The 23,566-nt window shown below is 51.7% G+C and overlaps 1 protein-coding gene across 2 annotated transcripts in view; it reads left to right on the forward strand.

Annotated features, from left to right (window-relative positions):
• Positions 1 to 23,566, forward strand: part of CCNY (cyclin Y) — a 53,512-nt gene that overhangs the window by 15,096 nt on the left and 14,850 nt on the right. The window contains exons 2-5 of one of the 2 annotated variants that reach the window (XM_032474140.1): positions 12,005 to 12,079; positions 16,728 to 16,780; positions 19,962 to 20,062; positions 21,614 to 21,649. In XM_032474140.1, coding sequence (XP_032330031.1) covers positions 12,005 to 12,079; positions 16,728 to 16,780; positions 19,962 to 20,062; positions 21,614 to 21,649 — 265 coding nt within the window. The remainder of the gene's footprint in view (positions 1 to 12,004; positions 12,080 to 16,727; positions 16,781 to 19,961; positions 20,063 to 21,613; positions 21,650 to 23,566) is intronic. The other variant, XM_032474141.1, reaches the window with a different exon arrangement.

Genomic DNA, 23,566 nt, shown 5'->3' on the forward strand with positions numbered 1-23,566 from the left:
GCTGCCGGAGGCCAGTGGGGCCGGAACCGGAGCCTGGGGTAGGGGTGGTGGAGGGGGAACCCGGAGAGGTGGGCAGGGCCGTGTGAAGCCAGGTGTGTAGGGGTGGTGATCCTTTGGTATTTACCCCAGGAGCAGTGAGCAGCCACTGACTGGGTTTAAGACGACAGGGCAGGGGGGAGATGCCCGGGGAGAAGCGAGTCAGAGTTGGAGACCAGTTAGACGGGTCTCAACAGAGCCCTGAAGGGGTGACACCTCCACGTCCTTATCCAGATGATTCCCACACACGGACGTCCAGCGTTGGCCACTTGCCTTGGCTCTGGACCATGGCCAGTAGACTTGCAGACAGGGCCGCGTGGTCTGCGTGTCAGCTGCTTGGCTCTGCCAGGTGCCGCAGAAGCCACTGCGGACCAGACGTACGCGGGCTGGCCTGGCCGGGCTCCAGGAGGATGGCCTCTTGGAAGCCTGTGGGGCTGGGCTGCCACCCTGTGCCCACCCTTCCTCCCCATGCCTTCCCCTGGTGCTCCTCGCCCGCGTGTCCCAGGACAGGCTGGAGGGTTCCGAGCACAGCTTGTGCCTGTGTCCTAGACCCCGGCCCGCGGCATCCAGGTTTTGAACATTCGAACCTTGGAGCATCTCCTTGAGAAAAGGGATTTCCAGCTCATGGAAAAACAGACCCTAAGAGTAGAAGTGATGCAGCTGGACGTGAATTGCAAGGTCAAAGGGCATGTGATTGAGGGCGGGGCCGTCCCAGCCAGCGCACTCTGCACTTCCCCTGGACGTTCTGCAACATGTGCTTGCTTGTCAGTGACACGTGTTAACCGTGCTGCTGGAGGGAGCGTCTGACTTACAGGTTAACACAGCAGAAGTGTGTCTGGGTCTTCACGTAGCGTTGCTATATCCCTGTTTGCACCTCATTTTCGTTCGTGTCTGTGGCGGGTGCACTTCTGCTGTCTCGCTGTGGGCTGTTGAGGAATCAGCTGTGCTTGTTCTCCAGCAAGGGGTCGTGATTGCTGGTCCAGAGTTCATGCTGTGTTGGCAGCAGCACCTCCCTGACGAGACCCCATTTGCTAGAAATGCAAGATAAGACCAGGCCTGTAACAGGCAGTGAAAGGTGGAAACGTTCACGAGAAGGGCATTTTCTCCCCCCCTCCTTTTTTTATTAAAGAAAGGGGTATTTTAAAGTTAGGGTGACTTAATTGCTTGAAATGTGACATCTCTGAAAATGTCAATTTTGCAGACATCCCTCATCCTGAAGGGACATGAATTCTAGCAGTAGAAATTTAATATAGGGACTGAACTCTGATTTCCAAGTGCCACGGTTATAACAGCCTGAGAAAGGCCCTGCCCTGTGACATCCGATCCTTTGAAAGATGGGCTTGTGTCGCAGGCCTGTCCGCGCCTGCAGGGAAGGTCGTGGCTCGGGTGGGCTCTGCGGCAGGACGGAGTGGGGCCCCTTCGCAACACGCCCGCTCTGCCCTGCTGCAGAATGGGGCCATTGTGACTGGGGGACAAGCTGGCTTTTAGACTATTGTTAGCAGAGAAGCAGGAACAGTCTTGTTTGAAATGACTGTCACTTGGGAAGGGACAGTGGCCAGAGGAGTGAGAGCTTTCCCAGCTGCTGCGTGTGTGTGGCCTCGGGTGGTCCCACTGAGCTTCTCTCCCGTGTGTCTGCATTGTGGGCACTTCCTGCGTTCTTAATTCCAGAGCTCTGCGAGTGTGCCTTTAGCTCAGGAATCAGGCTTTAAATGGAAAAGCAGCGGGTTATTAGCATAAACTTGGTAAGAGTTTTTATCTGTTGTATCTCATTTTAAAGTGTCGATTCTGCTTTTAATAAAGTCAGTTTCAGTTAGTGACTCACTGTAAAGTTAAGGAGAAGGAAAATGTGTTTCTCTGGAAAACAAGCTTGGCTTTAGGGCTTAAAGCACTAAGGAGAATGCCCAACCTTGTAAAAGAATATATGAAAGGGAAAGTTTCCATTTACGGTTTTCAGTAGAAAAAATTTTAAGTGGTGGAACAATTATAAAGAAAGTAAATTTTGAACAATAGTTTTAAAGTCTGCATCGAGCAATGTGAAAGTGTATGCGGCTTAACCCACGGGCTGGAAGGGTCATTGAGCCTGCGAGACCAGCACTCTCGGGCCCGTCAGCTCCATGGCCGGCAGAGAGGGCATCAGTATTGCCCTGGACGCGGAGGGCAAGTCCTGGGGCGGGGCCTTTGCAGACCTTGCCGTCGGGGCCTGTCGTCCTGCAGGGGTTTCCGGTGGTCAGTGGGTGAGAGGGCTCTTGTGCCCAGAGGTCGTTAGGAATTCTGGGCGGCAGAGGCTGAATGTCGGGGGACCAGTTTAGCGAGACTGCCTGAGCTCTCTGAGCAAAGGCACTGGATCAGACGGTGTCAGCGGAACAGAGCTCAGGCAGGCTTTCCAGGCCCGGGAGAGCTGTCCTGAGGCGGAAATCAGCCTGCAGCAGGATGCACTGCTGCTGGTTGCCTGTTTTACAGGCAAAACCTCATCGGAACAAAGCCGCACCATCACTGACTGTTGGCTCTGGCCGCTTCTGCTCCGGGATGCAGAGTCAAGTCGCTGCTGTGGGGACCGTGGGCCCCCAAAGCCTGATGCGCTTCCTCTCGAGGCCCCGCTGGAGAACGTCTGCTGACCACCTGGGGGATGTCAGCTTGTGCAAGTGGGAGACACAGACGTAGATGTAGGAGAATAAATGCAGAGTTCATGGTCGGTGGCCTTGATGTTAAGCAGTGTGAGTTGTTAAAGGGACATAAAATTAACTCACAGATGATCAGCCTGTAGTGTGGGGAGAGAGGTGGCTTTATGACTCAAAGGCCAGAGTCACACAGGAGCTGCTTGTGGGGAGGAGCTTGGGTGGGAGTTAGGGTCTCTCTGTGGGACCTGATGTTTGAACCTAGTTTTAGCTGACTGTAAATAGGGCTTTGCCTGGAGGACGAGGACTTTTTAGCCAAGGGAAACCATTCAGAGAACAGGATGTGAAGCAAGCTGATGGGGGAGTGGGGGTAGAAGATACCGTCACACTTGGAACATAGGGCACAAGTGATGGAGTTTAGGGGGTGTCGGCCCCCATGAGGACTGATGCCAAGACCCTCAGGAAACTGTGGGGCGGGGTCATGACCTAGTATTGTGTAATTTCCTCCATCACTGAGTATATACTGTTTACAGTTCTTGCAAGTTAGATTTGTGCTTTTCAGGGATAATCCTCATAAAGCAGTGTGGAGGCGGGATTTGGGTGGAGGCGGCTGGCGGTGCAGAGCTGAGTTAGGAGTGCACCGCTGTGGTCCAGGTGACATGGTGGGGACTCAGGTTCGAGTGGTGGGCACCCTGACTGTCATGAGACAGGGACCTCTGCGTGCAGTTGAAAGGGCAGTGACTGTGGACTGGACGCTTGAGGATAGGGGAACTGCAGGGAGTTTCTAGAATCGGTGCTTTGGACAGCACAGTGACCTGCAGGACCACTGGACCCAGCGTGGGGTTAAGTGTGTTTTGGTGGTAGGAGAGTCCGTGTCTGGATCACTGGATGGAGCTGCCCTGAACGGCTGGCGGCCTCGGTCTGGAGGTCAGCAGAGAAGCAGCCTTAAAAGTTAGCGTTTGGCAGGAGTGGAACCAAGAAGTTGAAATTGCAGGGGAGGTGAGTGTGGCTAAGGAGAGCAGGTGGGTTGGAGTCCGATTCCAGGGGCAGCGCTGCCCCTGCCCCCCTCACCTGGGGTGGACCTCACTTGACGGGGTCCTCAGGGTCCTGCTCAAGGCAGCGTGCTGGGAACTGACAGGAGTTGGGGCAGGAGTGCGTCTTGTGTGAAATAGGAAGGTGTGAGGGTCAGAGGAAGACACTTGCATGGAGCCAAGAAGCAGGAGCAGTAGCCACGCCTCTCCAGCAAAGCCAGGGTCTGATCAGAGCTGCTGTGGTGGCAGATTTGGGGAGGAGACAGAGGCCACACTCTAGGGAGGGTGAAGGTGTGTGGGGGGGAGGGCCCCCTGCCCCGCAGGTCTGCAGGAGGCAGGCTTGGGGGCCAGGGGTGAGAAGAGGCCTGTGCCCGGGAGGCTCCCACCCTGAGCCGGGTTCCCCTGGGCAGTGAGCCAGTTGGCGTGTGTTCTCCACTCTTCCATTGTGAACAGCTCCAGCCCTGTAGGAAGGTTGGAAGAGAAGAACCAGCTTTGCTGGTAGTTAACATTTTGCCACATCTGCTTTATTACTCTTTTTCCTTCTTACATACATTTTTTTCCCATGAGCCATCTGAGAATAAGTTGCAGACAGTGGGCACTTTTACTTCCAAGTATTTCCTGTTTTATGAACTCATTACTGGATGTTCTGTGTTATCTGCTTAGTGCCCTTTACTCTCATAAGAAAAGGTTTGGGGAAGCCCTGTTAGAAGGTAACCAGAGCACCCCCTTGACCTCCTAAAATATGCTGTGGTTATTTGCCTCATGGGAGGCTTAAACACTGAACATTTGGGACTTGGACTATATTGTAAACATCTGAAATACAAACTAATTCTTTAGACATTGGCCTGTGTTGATTGGTAGCTGATCTGCAGAAAAGGTAGAGGGAAATGATAGCTATTTGGACCTTTTTCAAATAATAGTAAATATTTGATTCCACAGTGTAATGCTGTGTTATTTATTAATTGTCTGAGAAGTGAGATAGTTCAGTGAGGTTCGAAAGTCTTCTCTTCAGAATACTTACATGTTAGATAAGTCCCTATTTGGACACTGGACAGACGTGTCTAGTGGAAGAAAATGTGGACTTTCCCCCCAAATACAGAACAGTTTAGTCCATTTAGATAGTACTGCCCTCCAGAGCACATTGTGTGCAGGAAGTATGCTGTACAGAGGAAATTTGTTATTTGTCTATTTTATATATAGTGGTTAACATTCGCAAATCTTAAACTGCCAAATTTATCCCTTCCCACCCCCTTTTCCCCGGTAACTGTAAGATTGTTTACTGTGTCTGTGAGTCTGATTCTGTTTTGTAGATGAGTTCATAGTGTCCTGTTTTTTCTTTTTCTTTTTTTTTTTAGATTCCATATATGAGTATATGGTATTTTTCTTCCTCTGTCTGGCTCACTTCACTTAGAAGATAATCTCCAAGTTCATCCATTTGGCTGCAGATGGCATTATTTTATTCTTTTTTATGGCTGAGCAGTATTCCATTGTATAAATATACCACATCTTTATCCAGTCATCTGTTGATGGACATTTAGGCTGTTTCCATGTCTTGGCTGTTGAAAATAGGGCTGCTGTGAACACTGGGGTGCAGGTGTCTTTTCCATTAGCATTCCCTCAGATACATGCCCAGGAGAGGGGATGCTGGATCAGAGGGTAGGTTTTCTTTAGTTTTTTAAGGAATCTCCATTCTGTTTTCCACAGTGGCTGCACCAAACTGCATTCCCACTGGCAGTGTAGGAGGGTTCCCTTTTCTCCACATCTTCTCCAGGATCTATTGTTTAAAAGCAGAGGATAGGAGACCTCACTTCTGGTCAGTCACTACTATCATAATCATCTCAGTTATTTGTAACACTGCACATCCCATTTCTTAAGAAAAACACGATAAAACTGAAAATAATGTCCAATTTAAATGTGTAAGATTACAAGGGCTATTTGGTAGCAGTGTTGTTTCAGTCGCTTGGGAAATTTATAAGTAATAACCCAAGAGTAGTGTTTCTGCTGTGAAATGCCAGAGATAGTTGGCATCTGATGCCCTGGGGCGAGTGCAGGCTTCGTGAGTCCTGTGCTCTGGTTTTCTCAGTTGGTTTAGCCAAGGTTGGCTGTTTGTGCTGGATCTGTAATTTCTCCAGGGAATGTGGCTGTAGCCACAGGTGGTTTGATGAGGAGATAACAGGAACAAAGGATGCACCTTTAGCCCAAGTGTGTCGGCTGATCCCTGGACTTCTTGGGCACAGGCACGAGTGTGCTGCCCGAGGAGCACCCTGTCCCGTGCCCCACGCATGTGCTTCCTGGCCCCACTAGCCTCCAGCCAGTGACAGGGGCACTTTGCACGGGGGAGGTGGTGAGCCTTGGGTTCGTTGTCATGGGGGCTTTGGAGGAGCAGCAGGTGGCTCCGTGCATCCGGCAGGTTCTGCCCCATGTTAGACATCCTCGGGTCCAGGGGCCCCGCCTTCGTAGAGCTCGCATGGCCACGGTACCACTGAGAACGCAGCAGGAGACACGAGAAGTGATGAGCAGGGCGTGTCGGGGGGACACATGCATGTGGCACAAACCGGAGCTGGACGCCCAAGCGGAGCGCGGACTCCATCCTCACTGAGTGACTTGGGGCTCTGGCTTCTCCCGGTCTGTGTCCTCCCCAATAAACTGAGGGTAATGGCACTGGGCGGCTTGTCCGAGTAAATTAATCTGCCTGCAGTTGTTAGAGCAGCGCTGGACTCGCAGCCGCTGGGCCTCGTGTCACGACCGTGCTTGTAAAGCGAGGCTGCTGCTCCTACGCAGGGCAACATTCGAGCGGTGGGGGCCCGCGCTGTCTGGCGCTCGGTAGAGGGGGTCTGCTGTGAGAAAGGACATCTGTGGTGTGTGGAGCCTCCGGAGGCCCATGCCTCGCAATGCCCGATCAGCCTTGGGCTGGACCTCTCGCCCAGGGGCGTGCATCCCCAGCACGGGGCAGCTCTGACAGGTGCCGGCTGCCTGGGCCGCTCCTGCCTCACCCCGAGCCGGCCTGGGGGGGAGCAGTTGGTGTCCCACCCCCACGCCCCCAGCCAGGCGAGCCTCACCATGCGCACCTGTGTCCTCTCCAGGGGCCGGGCATGGGGCCCCTGCCACTCCTTCTCTCTCCTGGTTCTGCTTCACCGGTGTCTGCAGTGCTGTGCTCAGTAAGACACCACCGTCCCTTTCTGATTCTGTAACAGAGCGAAGAGAAGTATGTGTCAAGATGAGGCTGATACTGGGTCTTGTTCATTAGCTTGATAATTTGTGTTCCTGCTGGATTAGTTTGTGTAGGGGGCCGGTGAAGGAATGGGGTGGAACTGGTCTTGCTGAGTGTCGGAGAAGAGTTGGGATGCAGTGGTTCTGCGAATGGAGGTGCAGCCACTGGCGGGCGCTGAAAGTGTCGCCCGCGCACAGTCTGCACCACAGTCGGCCTCGGAGGCCCGGAGGGACTGAGCCGTGTCTGTGATTCCTGGCTTGGTCTGTCGCCGAGACTGTTTATCCCTGCGTAAACCTTTGGGTTAAATGTGCTGGAATGAGAAGTGACGTGCAGACTTCACCTCCTGCTCAGATACCAAAATAGCCTTGTGGTTCATATCAGATCAGCAGTAACCTTGGGGTTGGTCTCCTTAAGCCAGGCGTCACCTTGCTTGTCTGGAGAGAAGCAGTATTCCTCTTCAAGTGGTAATAAATTTAACCTTCACTTGTTTAGTTTTTAACGTTTGTCTTCTCGCTTCATGGTATGAAGTTCCTGACAACTCTTTTTCCTTCCCATCTCAGTGACCACCGAAGTTTCCACCATTTTAGGATAAATTTCTCTGTTCTTTGAGGTTGGAAATTTAATGGTAAGGTTTAAAACTCTGTGGCATTGGTATACTTGAAAAGAGGAGCTCTGTCATTCTCTGCATTTTGAGTGTGCAGTATAAACATGCCACAGGAACACAGACAAAAGTCAAAAAGAAGAGGGAGAAAACACTCATGGTTGTTTTATACAGAAGATGTAATGGTGAACGTTTATGTATAGATTCTTCTAGTACTTTATGAAGCTGGATTTATTTAAAATAAACCCACCGCCACCAAAACAATAAAGCCCAAACCTGGATAACGTATAATTGTGGTGACTCTGGGTGCAAAATTTTGGATCTTCCTTTTCACTTAGTGTGGTAAATAGAAGTGTTTCGCCGGTTACAAATGCGTTAAGCTTTTTAATGAGCGTGTTTTCCGTTTAGTACACTTGCCACCTGGTTACTCAGTCCCTCGTCACTGACATGTAGATTATCGATGGTTTTATCTTTCCTCTTTCAGTAATGCAGTAATGACCATCTTTGGGATTAAAGCCTCGTCTGCGTGCGAGGTCGTCTCAGTAGGGTAGAATCCCAAGGCCGAAATGAATGACTTCAAGTTTTAGATTGCAGTCTGCAAAATTACTGTATGAGAAGGTACATGGTGCTGATATTTCAGCAAAAGCTTCCTGTTGGGTATCTAAATTGAGCAGCGTTTGGTAGCTTATTTTAATTCTTTCTAATTACTTTTTTCCTCTCAAGTGACTAGGCTTTTTAAAAGATTTTGGTTAGGGAGGAGAAAATCTGGTCTATTTAAGGCTCTTGACATTCTTGCTAGTAGTACCCGTATTGGTGGTTTGCCAGTGCACTTGTGGCTTTCCAGGTTTTTTACTGTGACCTTTGGTGAGTGAGAAAATGCATTTTACACCTGAATCCAGAATGTGTTTTATATTCACAGACACCCATGAAATAGTACTTATCCCTGTGCACTCTCTATTATTTATTACGTTCTGAACTATTTTGTTGTTTACTTCATTTTTTTTTTAAAGTTGATTCTTAGTCCTCTAAGTTGATTTCATAACCCACCGAAGGGTCCGTCTTGCAGTTTGAAAACCACTGTACTGTGTCATTACATGGCAGGTAGTGAATCCAGTGGAACACGGGGTCTGTTTGGACTGGTTTACTTTCTCTGTGCGGGTAGGAGTCCCGTGTTATCTTTCTAGTGGCATCTGGGATGCATATGTCCTGCCGGGGGGCACACAGCCGTTGGTGGGGTGGGCTGGCGGGGACTGGGCCGGTGTCCGGGCAGCAGGTTTTAGCCTCACCAGCACAGGCGCTGCCCCAGGTCGTGTCCGTGTCCGGGGAGAGGTCTGGAGGCCGGGGAAGTGCAGGTTTACTGAAGGCTATTGACCCTGAATGGATAGTGGGGCCCACCCTGGAGCAGAAGTAGCCAGGGTGGGACCCAGCTTTCACTCACGTCTGTTCCTTGAGAAACCGGGTGACCTCGACGTGGATGGGGGTCTTAGAAGCAGAAACAAGGTGTTGGTCCATGGAGGGAGAACACCTGCCCAGCTGCCTGGAGGATGCAGGTCTGACCACCTCTCTTGGCCTCACCAGCTTGCCTCGGCCTGCCGTGTGCCCCGTGCCATGTGTTGGTGCCCGACCCTGTGTGCTTTCTGGATTTCCTCTGCCAGATTAGAGGCAGGTCCCCAAGTGCCTGGAGGAGGAGGCTGGCAGCGACCCACACAACGCCTTGCCCCCTCTGCCTTCTCAGAAGGACAATGTGGGTGACTGTTTTACCCGAGGGTTTCAGAGGGGTCCAGTGCGGCTGAGAACCCTCCCCGTCCATTGGCTACAGCAGCCACAGAGGCCGTGTCCATGACCTCGCCTGGATGCTGAAGTGGACGAGAAGCTGCTCCCATCCCCGGGCGGGAGCATCGCTGCCGTCGGAGCTGATTGCTGGTCCTGTTTCCTTCAAGGGCAGCTCATTGTATCCCTCGGACAAGTGACCGTTCCCATTCTCAGCATAGTCACGATGCTGGTGGGAACATAAAGATAAGAAGCTGGGTCTGTTGTTGATCGTGGATTCCCTGGAAGTTGAGGAAAATAACTGCCTCAAGTCGAATTTCACCAGGCCTGGCAGATTGCAGTAGGAAAAAGTGGAGGGAGTGTGGTTTTTCCCAGCCCGAGGAACCTGCCGGGGCCTGCTTCCACCACGTCTCCGTGTCTCAGCTTTTGCAGACGAGTAAGGGTGCTTGTGTGTGACGACCCTCACCTGTGCTCGGGGCGTGCATGGACTGCCACTGTGGGTGGTTCTGGAGGGAGGACCTGTGCGTCCTTGTCACCTGCGTCTCCGTGTCTTCAGCGCAGGGCTGAGCGCGCCCACGGAACAGAGAGAGTTGGGCCCGAGCTGCTGTGGTGCTGGGCTGACTGCCTGATGAGCAGTCAGCCCTGGAAACAAAGTGGAGGGTTTACACATTTTAGCTTTTGTGATGGTTTTGACTCGGGTTGTCTGAAGCCAGCCACGGGTCAGCGATGGCTGGCCCTGAGGCAAGCCGATCGCACCTTCCAGGGCGGCTACTCTGAATGCAGACCTTGTCCTGACTGCCCACCGTCCACCCTCTGAGGCCACTAGGTCAGTCCCTTTCCTCCTGTTCCCCAGAATCGGACTATTTGAAAGGCAATTTGTACTTACAGACTGAGGTAGGAGGAAAATGCTAGATGTGACTTTTTCTTCTGAAAACGTAAGTTGCACGTCGGGGCTGAGAGCTAGGAGAATACCGTAGGCGATGGTCTTGTTTGCAGTCGTGATGACCGACTCCAGGCTCACAGACGTGCTCTGGGAGGACACACAGGGACTGGGCAGCAGGGTTCAGGCTCCGCTGGGGAGAATGGGCTGTGATGGGGTCGGCCCTTCTGTGTCATCTGTGTGTTAGACCGCCCGCCCGCCCGCTGCACATGGGAGCTACTTTACTGTCCCCTGGCATTCCTGGGCGCTGCGCTCGGGGCCCAGGCTCGGTGCCGCCCCGCCCCCAGGTGCTCTCTCACATAGGTGCCAGTGTATTTGCCCCACATTGTGGTTCTGTTTTCCATCTCCGGTATGATCTCCTTTTATAATCTTATTTAGGTTTTTATTTGGCTTATTCAGTTTCTTTAAGTGCTTGCAGATGGTTTCTGACCTCAGGAGCCACGATTTCCGTTGTCAGAGCTTCTGGCACCTGCTCTGGAGGTGGCCCCTCGGGGAGCATGGGCGGTGACTGCCGTGCCTCATCTGCAGTCACTTCCCTTCGCATCCTGGATGCCTGGGGGCTCGTGGTCGCTTTGCCCACGGTCTCTTGCACTTGCCCCTGCCTGTCCTTACTCTGGGGCAGCTGAGCCCCTTCTGCTGTCAGCTTCCCTAAACGATGCTGTGCTTGCTGAAGTCAGTGTGCTGGGTCATAAGACACACCCGTGTTTCATCTTCGTACGGGACCCTGCGTTTTATTTTTTGACTCTTAAAAAGGGGAAATCATAAATGCAGTGAGTAGGATTCTATCTAAAATTTTCCCACCTGTTTTTGTCTTTTGATCCCTCCCTCTTTTTTTGGTTGGGGTAGACACAGTAAGATGTGATATATGTGTGGTTTTTGTTTAAAATAAATTGGAAGCAGCCTTCCTTCCTAAGGGGAGTGGGCTGTGTTTTGTGTCCCCCTGGGGAGGTTTCTGTGCGCGTCCTTCACTGCCGTGGAGGGAGTGGGCTTGGGGGCATCGGCGTGTGGGCCTCAGCCGGCGCGCTCTGGTCGTGGGTTCTGGTGACCGCTCACCTGCAGGTTGTCGCTTGATGAAGTGGTGCTCTGCCTCTCTTTCCAGGGCAGAGGGCCTCTCAGCTTTGTCCTGCCCTCACGTTTGTTGGAATTTTCTTTCCTGACCTCACAGATGATGCAAGGTCTTCCCCATCGGGAGGGTGGTGATCAGCTGTCCTGGTGCCCGTGCCCTGGCAGGAGCATCCTGCCCAGGCTCCCTCTCCGCGTCTGTTCTGAGCAAGCAGAATCACTCCCTTTCTCCGCCCTCAGGAGAGTTTCCAGCCTTCGCTCTGAAGGATTAGGTTTTGCCTTTTCAGAAAAGAACAGCCTTAGTTAAGCAGAGCGCTGGGTGCCGATTCGGCGGAGACACCCTGCTTGATCACCTTTAGCAGGGAGCTAGCACTCACTCAGCCAGAAATGCAGGCGAGTCTGTGGTGGCATGGGACTCTCTTACTGAGTGTGACAGCTTTGTCCTGCCTTTCAGTGGTGTCCTGGGTGTGGAGCAGACGTTTAAAAACAAAATGGAGTTTTGGGCTAGTAGATGTCCAGCCAAGTGTCTGATTTTCAGGTAGGACTCTCTCAACGTTCTAAATAGCAAGTGTTCTCAGTTCTCAGTTGAACCTAGAAGAAGCCATTACCACAGTAACCGTTGGTTTTTTTCCAGAGTCCTTGAGTGTATTAGCAATTTAAGATTGGAAACATTGACAATCTTAGCTGCCTTTAGTTATCAGATGGGTATTCATACGTTTCCTTTTTCTTTCTTTTAAGATTTGAACATGGAATTCAACCCTTCAGACCACCCTCGGGCCAGCACAATATTCCTCAGTAAATCTCAGACGGATGGTAAGTTACTAATCTTTCTTTCTCCTTCCTTCCTTCCTTCCTTCCTTCCCTCCCTCCCCTCCCCTCCCCTCCCCTCCCTTCCCGTCCCTTCCCTTCCTCAGGTTGGTAACTGTCCCGTCTTGATTTTTCACACTGGATGTGAGTCTCAGGATGAAAACAAAATCCCGCTGGTGGCTCCTAAGGATGCTGTTTGTTGGTGGTTCCCTTGAGGTTTCTATACTTTGTAGGAAGCTACGTCTTTAGAACTCCGTTTGTAGCAACTGTCCTCGCTTTGCCTCAGCTGGATTAGTTTTCGGCAGTTTGTACCCTGAGAGTCAGGAATTTTCCTTTGAGAACTGGTATTTGCCTACATTCTCCGAAGATCAGAAGTATTAGATAGCATGTAAAATAAAGCAAAATATAACCTGAAATACAGGCGCCTTCCCTCTGTCGGGTCCTCTGGGCTGGACTGACCCTGTGCATGAGGACAGAGGTTTGCCTTCTGCCAGACTCCTGCTCGCCAGTGTATTCTGGTCCCAGGTGCCTGTGGAATTTCTCCTGGGGGTTCCCCCTTTCCATCCCTGGCCTACCTTCCTGTTCCTGGCCCTTGGCTACACCACACGGGGGACAGTCTTCTCAGTGGGATTCCCGTAGAGAAGAGTCGCACAAGGAGTCTGTTACCCGATGGCCCAGCGGGAGGACGCAGAGTCACGAGACGGGTCCTCTTTGCCTCTTGCCCTGACCCATGCAGGTCACTGAGCCCTAATTTGGAGATGACTCTGAAGAGACTAAGAAATAATCAGACATGAAAGGCAGTGAGCTCACTTAGCAGAGCTGCTGGCTCTTGGGGTATTTACGTGGGGGCAGTGTTGTGATGTGAGCTCAGAAGCACAGTAGCTTCTGAATCTGGGGGCTCTTCTTTTTCTTTCCTTTTCTTTTTCACTGGAGTACCATCAGTTACAATGTGTCAGCTTCTGGTGTCCAGCGCAGTGTCCCAGGCCATGCACATACAGACGCATACTCGTTTTCATATTTCCGGTGGGCTCTCCTTGCGGGTGACGGACCTTCTGCAGGTGAGAACAGGCGAGGACAGCTGTGCCCCAGCTGCGCTGCCCTGCACACCCTCGTCCTCCGCCCCGCCCGCCGCCCACGCCCCGGCCCTGCCTCGGAGCTGCCTGCCACCGTGAGGCAGCGGGACCCCCTTCCCGCTGCTTCCTGAGCTCTGACCAAGGCTGCTGCCATCTCAGCTCCTCGTTTTCAAAGGCGAGAGCGGCTACTCCAGTCTTAGGACAAAGCAGCCAGACTGTATCTTTTTTATTTTAATTAGTTTGCTTTTCAGAAAAGTTCTTTGCTTTAAAAAAGAAGTTAGATAGACGTGAAAACCCGTGTGTGTGTTTCTCACAAGCTCCTTGAAATAACAAAAGGAGTAAGAGCGACTTTTCTCTGGAATGGCTTGAAGCCACAGTGGAAACACTAAAAATCCAGAAGTTAAAACATGAGCTCTGGGTTTCTTGGCCCATCTTTCAGCAACACCAACACTGGGGAGCGTCTTGCGGCCTGGCCGGCCCCTGTTTGGGTCCTGGTTTGGCCCCTGGCGGTGCGCAGCTCCCGCATCGTGACACGCAGCCCCTCCGGAGGACCACCCTCCTTGCTCTCCTTTACTCTGGTGCTTGGAGGCAGCCGGCCCCGCCCCACCGGGATCGCCATCTCCTCGCTGCGGCTTCCAGCACTCACGGTCGCCGCGTCTGCGATGCCCCCTCCCAGCACCCTGGGCAGCACTGTGTCCCCCTGTGGCCTGTCGGGTTCCGCAGGGGCTGCTGTGCAGGGAGACACTGAAGGATCTGTAGGAGCCCAGAGCTCGTGCACCGCTGCGTTTCATGCTCATGGAAGATAACTTTGAAAAACTCTCAGCTCCCTTAAAATGTTTTTCTGGTGACTGTAAAAATTTTTCATCCTATCAAAGAATTTAATTTCTCTTGTATTTTAGACATTGGTATTTGAAAACAAAACCATCCCTCTTTTAAAAAATGTTTCAGATAAAATCTTCGTGCTGTGGTGACTGGATAAGCCCCAGCAGGCATTAAGAACGCAGGAGCTCTCTCTCCCTGAGCAGTCGGGAATTTCGTGCCACTTCTCTGGTCTGGAACTCGTGTCCCCATGCCAGTGCCTCACAGCCTTCCCTCCTGGTGCGCTGCGGTGCGCTTCCTGAAACTCGCCGGTCACACTGCCCTACTTCACTCCCATGAAAATGTGGATCTAAATGTAATTTAATTTTTATTTCTCGTAATTGGAAGGAAGTCTCTAAATACCATACATACATTTTTGTTCTGGGTTGCAGTCTCATGTTTAGCCCTCAGTTGATCAAAACAATACAAACGTTAAAATTTTAAACATTAAATAAATAACTGTTAAACTGAAATGTGAAATAATTTGGGGGGAAATTTGTCATTCTGAGGTGTTCCCGTGGATGAGTGTCACGTGTAAGTGGAGCGAGGTGCTGTCTGTCACATCCTCTTGGCTCCGTGGACATGTGGTGCTGGGGAACTTTGTTCATGGACATAAATCGATGGGAGTGGAAGGAGTTTCGTCAGTGACATCACTGAATTCTTTGTGCTGCATCTGACTTGCATGTCCACAAGGCCAAGGGATTGACTATCCAGAATCATTCCTCAGACCTTCAGTTCAGTCTTGTTTTCCTTCCATTTGTGGGCACTGAGGAGCTGGCGTCCACTTGATCTGCAGAAGAGTTTCTCTCCCGGTTGTAGGAGCTACTCCCCCAGCCACTGTGCAGGCCCAACTGGGAGAGTTGGATTAACGCAGGGTGACACTGGATGGGGGCCTGCTTCAGGACAGGTCCCGCGGCCCCGCTGCTCCAGGGGAAGCAGGGCACGTGGGTGTTCACAGAAACAGCGGGGGCGGGAGTTACCGTTCCAGAGCCCGACAGCTTGTCCTTAGGGGTTCTGTGGTGTCTTGGTGAACTGCTGGCTTTCACTCTTCCAGTTGGAACCAGTGGGACTTCAGGGCAGTGGCCTGACTCCCCCCGGAGGCCTGCCCCCTGGGGGGTGGGCGGGAAGGCGCCCGCTCTCACAGCGGTCTTGCTCTTCCACTGTGGCATCGTTGTTTGTTTATTTTACAGCTTTCCTGTAAGACCCTTCAGCCACAACCATTGAAGGTTCTGTATTTCAGCCCGCTCTGCTCTTCTTGAATAGTTCTTAGTCTTTCCCATAGAACCCACGTAAGATGCTCAGATATTTCCTGAGACGTGGTTATCTTTATCTGCTAGAGGTGGGGTGGTGGAGGGTGTCGAGGTGACCTCAGGGGTGGTTCCCAGAACTGGGAGACACAAAACCTCTGCACAGACCTGCTGCTGGGATGCCCTGGGAAGGCCTAAGTGTCATGTACGGAATTTGCTGGAAACCTGTCAGGTCGGCTGCTGTGGTGGATGGTGGCCCAGTAGTTCATCATGAGTGAATTTAAGGAAGACACTCGTGTACAGGTCACACCCACCTGTGCATGCGCAGCATACATGCCAGGACGTTACAGCCCAGGGCTCCCTGCGAGACCTGCGTTTCCCTTTTGTTGTGGTCCACATGTGGGTGCGTGTGTGCACAAGGTCAGAGGCGCCACCTGCCTCTGCACTGCGTGCCCCGTGCCCCGCGCTCCGCGCGCTGGTCCGGCCTCACTCTGCGTGGTGCACATGTGGCCTGCGGGTGGGCCCTCTGGTGGCTGGCGGTCACTGCAGAGAGGGTCAGACTTCCAAGGAAGAGAGAAGCGCCTCCCAGGGAAGCAAAGAACAGAGCGCTCCGCAGTCACAGCAGCGGGAGGAAGCGAGTGGAAGCCCACCTGTGGGGCCTGCGCTGCCGGGAGCTGCCGGGAGCCGCCCCACGGGGGGGGGGGGCCGGGTCCTACGCTGCTGTTCAGGGCTCCCGGGGCCCAGGACGTCACCTCCTCGAGGGACACCTGTCCTCTGTGCCCTGCACAGCGGCCTGCGCGGTGTGCGTGCTGAGTAGCTCGCCAGTCTCCAGGCGAAAATGCAGAGCGTGCTGACTTCAGTGATGGAGAAGCTCCTCCGGGTTCTCTGTTCCCCACTGTGTCTTTGAGGCTGAGGGCCCCTGTTCTGAGACGCTGGGTGCAGGCTGTGCCGCGCAGCCGGCAGGGTGAGAACGACCTTTCCGAGAGGGTTAGTTGGGTCTTCGTTGTGGGTTTGCTCCGCCTCCCCGAGGGGCAGGATGCCCTGGGTGGCCTCTGGAAGCCAGGTGTCACCCCAGCACCCCCTGGAGAGCAGTGAGGCCACCGCCGACGCTGTCCTGAATTTACTGCTGTGGTGGGTGGTGTCACTGTGCTTCACGCAAGCAGCGTGGACCTTGGTGGGTCCTTTGCTGGGCTAGAGGTAAATAGTCCTGTTACTTGTTGATCATCTGAAAGGGGTGGGTGCGGGCAGGTTTTATGGGATGTGCTGATTCGTGTGTACTTGGCTGGCAGGCCGATCCCCCCGCTGGTGGGCGGCGTGCTCTGCTGGCCCAGGCCACAGCTGCGTTGTGTAGGCCGCACTTCCGACCGGTCATGGAGCATCTGGGTCCGGTGGTGGCCGGAGGAGGGGACCTGACGCTGAGGCCCGTCCTCGGCCACCTGTGAGGGGCTGCCATGCAGGCTAGTAACATCTCTGTTGCATCTTTTGTTTTCACAGTGAGAGAAAAACGGAAGAGTCTCTTCATCAACCACGTAAGTGGGGCTGTCCCCGTGCTCCTCGCGGTGACTGCCCAGCGCTGAGAGCACTCGCACCCGGGTCGGGGGTGGGGATGGAACCCAAGTCTCGTCCACACGCGGAGGAGCTCCCAGGCCCAGGGACCCGGGCTGCTGTGTTTCTGACCGGCCCTCCCACCCGCTCGCCCAGGGGCCTTTCTCCCCTAGGTCAGTTCCGCTGGGATAAGCACAGCTGTCTCCTGCAGGCTGGCTGCCTCCCCTCCCGCTGCCGCCTCCCCTCATGTGTGTAGGGCCGGTAGTCTGCATGTGCTCAGAGGACGGGTAAACTTGACCACACTTTAATTCTAAAAGGATCTGTAAGATTCAGCTCTAACCATGTGGCCACTCTGAGCAGTGTGTCCCTGCCCTTCTGGCCAGGCAGGAAGATGCTTCCTTCTTCCCTGAGCAGTGGGTGCAGCGGCCGGGGGCCCCCACGGCACCCCGACTTGTGCCCCAGGACTGTGGCGCCCAGCCACCAAGCGAGGTACAGCCACAGCCTCCTTGCCTCTAAACTTATGTCCGTCTCCAGGAGAGAACACTGTCTCCGTGAGGTGCGGGTTACCACACACGTACGCCGCAGTCTCACCTGGAGAACCAGAGCCCTTCAGGAGAGGGACGGATGCTGGTCAGTGCAGGTGGAGGGAAATCCCCCCCAGCCAGCACCACAGTGGCCAGTGAAAGGGGCAGAGGCCTTAAATGTTCCCCAGGGAAGGAGCAGGGGAGAGGGACCCTGCCTGGCTGGGAAGGAGGGGTCTCTCACTGGCTCAGAGTAGCCAAGAGAGGCTGGAAGGTTAAGTAAGAGGAGGCTGCTTCTGAAGGAATTATTGCAGGTTTTAAAGCTTGAAACCCTTTGAGGGTAAACCCCTTGGGGAGCTTTGACAGGAAGTTAAATCAGGGAAAGTTATGAAGATTAATACTCTAATCAGGACCCATGTTTTAGACGTAATTAGATCAACAGTCACAGGAAAAGTTAATACATTACGAAAGAGACACTTGGGTAGTTTAGAAAGACTTACATAAAGGGCTTTATTTGAAGTGTGTAGTTATTGAAAAATTTGCTGACGTTTTGGCTGTGCTCTTTCTTTAAACTAGCTGTTTTAATGAATCTTTTAATTAAAATGTGGAAGACTTATTATAAACTGTGGGTGGCATTGTAAGTGGCTGGGAGCCTGGAATCACTCTCCTGGAACTCAGGGAAAACTGCGCTTTTACTTTAGCCTAATTTTTCTGTGACACCCTCCTGCCCCTTGATGACAGCACACCTGAAGTGAATCAATCATTCTAAGTTAAAGAAAAATGATATTTAAACAGAATGAGTCAGGGGTTAAACGGCCAGCCTCCCTGACCCCAGCGACACAGTCACAGTATTTGTCCTAATACTGAGGCAGGTGATGCTTCTGAGAACTTTGTGAGGAAATGGAGTAACTGGGAGCGTTACTGATCAGTTATGCAGAAGTCACACTGTGAGCTGGACTTGGAGCCAGACGAAGCTAGGCACGCCCTGGGTCCATCACCTGAAAGGTGGGGGACCGTGAAAGAGTCTGGAGGCCCTGGCTCTCTGATCTCGTAGAGCGGCTCCTGGCCGCGGCCCCTGGCCTGCCCGCTCTGGCGGGGCTGCGCGCTGGCCGCGGCTCCCTGTGGACATGTTGCTGTTGTTACTGCTCATGGAGTTGGGTCAATTCTGTTTACTTTTCAAGTTCAGTAGCAAAACTGATGGAACTCTTTCTGGCAGTTTGAGTGTGGATACAGTTTTTTCATAAGTATTAAGCCATAGACATCGAGGGATGAAGTGAGTGTGGTCCAGGGCCTGAAGTGGTAAAAATTCTAAACGTTGCTTTTGCCTCTTTGGGAGACGTGCTCTGAGCAGGGCATAGGCGGAGAGCAGTGTGAGCTTAGGAGGAAGGGCCCAAGATCAGGCCGCCTCCTGAGCATCCTGATTGGTCATTAGGTCCTGACCCCGCGTGCTTCTCCCGTAGAAGCGGCGTGCAGGGGGGCCACGGAGCTTCAGCGGTGCGGGGCCCCTGGCTGGGGTGTAAGGGGCTGTGTACCCCCAGTGTGGCTATCACCACCACGGGAGCTTCTGTTTATAGCACTGTCTTCCATTTCTTGGGCTGTTGCATATTTCCATAATTTTCCATAACTATATTACAGAGGAAGCCTTAGTAAATAAGAAGTGGACGTGGAAGTACTGAGCAGGGCGTCTGGTCTGTGAGGGGCGTGAGGGCTTCTTCATGTTTGGGAACCACGGGTGCTGAGGGCTTCGCCGGGGCTGGGAGGTCAGGCAGGCAGGGTCACCAAGTAATTGTCTCTTCGGTTGCTGAAAGTGACACTCAGACTGTCAGCTCAGCGCCAGGCGAGTGGGGACTTGCTAGGATGTTTTGATTTTTCTTCTACCGCTTCCAGCAAGTCACCCAGATTGACGTGTTCTAATCACACTGCCCGCGGAGTTGCCGGAATCCATTTACTGTTCAGTTAGATGTCATCAGCGTGTGGTTTAAATTCTGTTTTCCTTAGCAGTGCGTTTCAGAAGTAGTTGTTAGTCCTGAAGTTCTGCAGAGCGCCCAGAATGCCCGCAGCTGGGAAGGACCAGGGCTCAGACCGCCTGGCGCCTGCAGGAAGGCCACCCGTCGGCTGCATTTTCAGAGGCATCAGATAACTGTCACCTTGAGATGCCCTTAAGGAGGGAATACGTCTTTATTTATACCTTCACTCCCTGAAATTCAAGGTTGGGACATTCTCAGTTGACACTGGCTGCATTTTCCGTGGTCCTCAGATCAACTGTACCCCAAGAACAGAGAAAGACAGGTGCAGTGGGCTCTCTCTCGTGTTGGTCCCGACCTCAAACCCAGATGTCACCAGTGTAGTGAGCAGTGTGTTTCCTGTTTCTCACGGTGATTTTTCTGGGCTCCGCAGTTCGCCCTGTGATGCTGGGTCACGGGGGAGCATTCTGATGCAGGTGTGGGACCCGGGTGGTGGAGGTGACTTTGCGTGTCGAGGAGTGGGAGTTTTGCTGTGGGAAGAAAGGGGGTTTGTACTGTTCTCGCTGGTAGTGCTGGCATTTCTTGCTAAGACCCTTTTCCTCTCCAGGCCGGTCTCTAGGTGAGGGGTGATGTCTGGGAAGACTTTGAGCCCTGTTTAATATCCCTTGTCCCGTCTGCAGCACCCTCCAGGACAGACGGCGAGGAAGTGCAGCTCCTGCTCCACCATCTTTCTGGACGACAGCACAGTCAGCCGGCCGGACCTCAAGTGCACAGTCAAGTGGTGCGCACCTCCCACTCCCCGCCGGGCGGTGGGGTCTGGGGGGTCAGACCGGGCAGGGGAGGCCACTGGCTACTTAGGAAATCTTTTTAAAAGGGGATTTGGGGAAGTAAAATGTGGGGTGTTCAAAATATTTGTGCATATACCATTTATGTAAGTAGACCAGAATTTTCAACGACTTTAAATACGGGTTAAAGCACAGCTTTGATTTCTGTGCGTTCTTGCTGCCTTCCCCTTCACAGCTGTGCAGTGCTGTGCACTTCACGGTGCTCGGGGCCCTCGTGGACTTGGGGCTGCAGTAGACAGTGGCCAGCACTGGAAAGTGCACCCGCCCGACTGGGAGAGGAGCCAGACCCTCCGCCTTGGGGCTCACTGAAAAATGGAGCATAAGGGAGGAAGGGGGTGTGTGGCGTCTTTGGATAAAATCCTTTCCCTTTCGGGCTTTAGGTCCCTAATTTTAAGATGGGCGGTGGGGGGGAAGGAGCACCGGTTTTTCCTGGAATGTTCCTGCCAGCACTGTGGCAAGAACCCTTGACTGAGGCCACAGGGGCCCCGATGTGCTGGCTCTGGGGTTTGGGCTCGGCTGTGAAGGACCTGGGGTGCTGTGCCTTTATCTGTTACGACTTTCATTATGATGTTGATTGCAGCTGTGAAACAGTGAAAACAACTACAATGTTCAGCAGTAGGGGACTAGCTAATAAAGTTGAACAATATGATGGAATGTAGTCAACCATGTTTTTCAGTAACATTTTAATGGTAAGAAAAATGTTAATGCAAAGAAAAGTGGGACCCACACCTGCCTGCTTGCATGTGTGATTTACAAATAGAAACAGGCATTTGTGTGTCTCAGGCCGACAGTAATCATCTCTGGGCAGAGGAATTGTTTTTCTGCATACTTCTTTATTTTCCAAAATTTCTGCAGTCTGAATAGAACACATTTCATACTCAGGAGAACGTTACTTGAAGAAAATTCAGGGGATGGGAATGTTTTCATTAAATTCATATCTTTTAAAATGTGAAATTAAGTTTTAAGATATTAAAATGTAAAGTATCACAAATAAGAGTTCCAGGACCGTTTCAGCAGATGAACAAGCAAGTTAGGCAGATTGCCCAGAGGTTATTGATTTAAGAGGAAAAATGGCAAACCACTGCGGGTAACACCCACATTTTTCTGACAATTGTAAAGAAGCCACTGACTTTCTAGAATGTCAGGTGCGGCGTTGGAGACTTCAAAGGTGTTTGATGTCACCACTGAGCTTTCACATAGCGCCTGTATTTAAAGGGAGGAAAGCTTAAAATTTCAGATAAAAGAGAAATTTGTTCCCGAATATCACTTGAAGTTTTGGTGTTTCTGGAAAAGATTTAATAATTGCATGGAATGAGTGCCTGATTGAGGAGAGCATTTTCTTCATCAGCATTTCTGAATTAAATGGGGCTGTTCAGATGGATCTTTTTACTTTAAAATTTTAAATATTTATGATCAAATTGATGCAAAATAATGTAACACCTTGACTATGATTATGAAACACTGAACTCCTGCATTTTATCTTACAGTGTAGCTCTCGCAATATATTACCACATCAAAAACAGGTACGTGGATTTTGATTGATTTTGTGCTGAGAACATCACACGTTGTCTACTGTTACGGTTTTGCTATTATGTTCTCCTTCCTTCAGCCTTTCAGTTTTATATTCTTAGTGCATTTTCATAGAATTTCTAAAGTTAGCATGATTTACCAACACTTCCCAGGTGAGTGCGGGGCTGCTTCTGAGCGAGGAAGCCAGATGGAGCCCCCAGAACAGAAGAGTTTCTTGATCATGTTCAGTCTCCTCGTTACTTTATTTTCTGTATAATTTGCTTAAATACTCTTTTATAAGATATTTTAACACTTTTCGGTGTGTAACTTTAACATGAGAAGAATGTTTAATTTATAGTTTCAATTCAGTAGAAAAAGTTTTGTTGTCAATTTAGTCATAAACTATTTCAATGTAGTAGAAATCCTCTCCTGATAGCCTGGAGACAGTTCAGCTAATTTAAAAAGCCAGTTAAAATAGGGAGTCCTAGAACGCTCATTTAGAAGTTTTCCTTCAACGTAAGACATTAAAGTACGCTCAGTGTGTGGCGTCCAGGTCCTGCTCTGCGCAGAGGGCACTGATGACAGCAGTGCTGGAGCACGGCCTCTTATCAGCCGCCCCGGGGACTCTTCCTTTCCACAGTGGGTCGGTTTCTGTGTTTGTGATTAGCACTTAGGAAGCCTGTGACATTTGCAGAAGAGTCCGAGTGTGGACTCGTTCAGGTTTGGAGCGCTCCTGACACGCAGCTGACTTACCATTAGTGGTTTCCCGTTACTGGCTCTTTCCAAAGCACTCTTCGTTTCGTGAGAACAGAGACACGTGGTCCTGTCTTGTTGAGTAACGTGGCATTTACGCGTGTTCCATCTACACAGTCACAAGGACAGCTGGTGGGAACCAGCTCCGGGAGCCAGCAAGGCCGCCTCCTGGCTGGCGGGGGTCTCGGGCGGGGCCGCACCCCTGAGTCTGTTTTACGAGAGTGGTGCCAGGCAGGGAAGTCCACGGTAAACAACAGAGCTTGTAATGGGCATGTGGGAAAGCACAGATGCTGGAAGCAGACACCTGGAAAGGCATTCTCTGTAATGACCTTTCCCTACAGTGTAACTGGGATTCATGGTCCATATGGTGCCTGAGAATTTCAGATTTAAGAACTTACAGAACGTAGGATGTTGGAACTTGGAACCTTGGCCAGAGTGACTTATCGGTGAAAGTGCAAGTTTGTCTTGCTGCTTATTCCTGTGATAGTATTTCAGAGTGTTTAAGCCTGTTAGTCCTAACCAGCAATGCAAGGCCATCAATGCCACTTAGGTATGTTCTCAAACGAGTTTCACATTAGCCTCGCTGATTCCTCAGCCCTGAGGTTATGCACGGACGTCAGTGTTGATTTATGGCCGCAGCCAATGCTGCTAAGGCCCGGCTTTATTAAGCACTCACTCTGGCCACCCTGGGCAGCTCTCTACGCGCCTTATCTCATGTAGTGTTTACAGCAGCTCCACCAGCTGGTACCGATACTGTCTCCACTTTACAGATAAAAAAACCGAGGCACAGGGGGTTTAAATAATTTGCCTAAGATACACAGCTAGTAAATTAGGGAATTAGGAGTTGAGCCCAGCAATATACTACTGAGACGTGTGATCGTGTGCCCTGCTGGGCTCGTGGGAATAAATGGAGCCGAAAGTGGAGAAAGTCCGGCTGAAAAGCCGGCATTTGAAAGCAGCCTGGTTAATTTACAGATTGTCGCCTGAAAGTGTCTTGAGACTAGATGGCACAGCTTTTAATGGAATTGAGAGCAAAACCCACTTCTCTGAAGAGCCATTTTAACTTAAATTCTGAACTCTCTTTATATTTTTGACCCTACATTTTTATTGTTAAAATTACTCCTGGTGAAAGTTTCCCGAGTTTGCTGAATGGCATTGCATATGTGTGTGTGCACATG

Source organism: Camelus ferus, chromosome 35, assembly GCF_009834535.1.
Source record: "Camelus ferus isolate YT-003-E chromosome 35, BCGSAC_Cfer_1.0, whole genome shotgun sequence".
Classification (NCBI taxonomy): Eukaryota; Metazoa; Chordata; class Mammalia; order Artiodactyla; family Camelidae; genus Camelus; species Camelus ferus.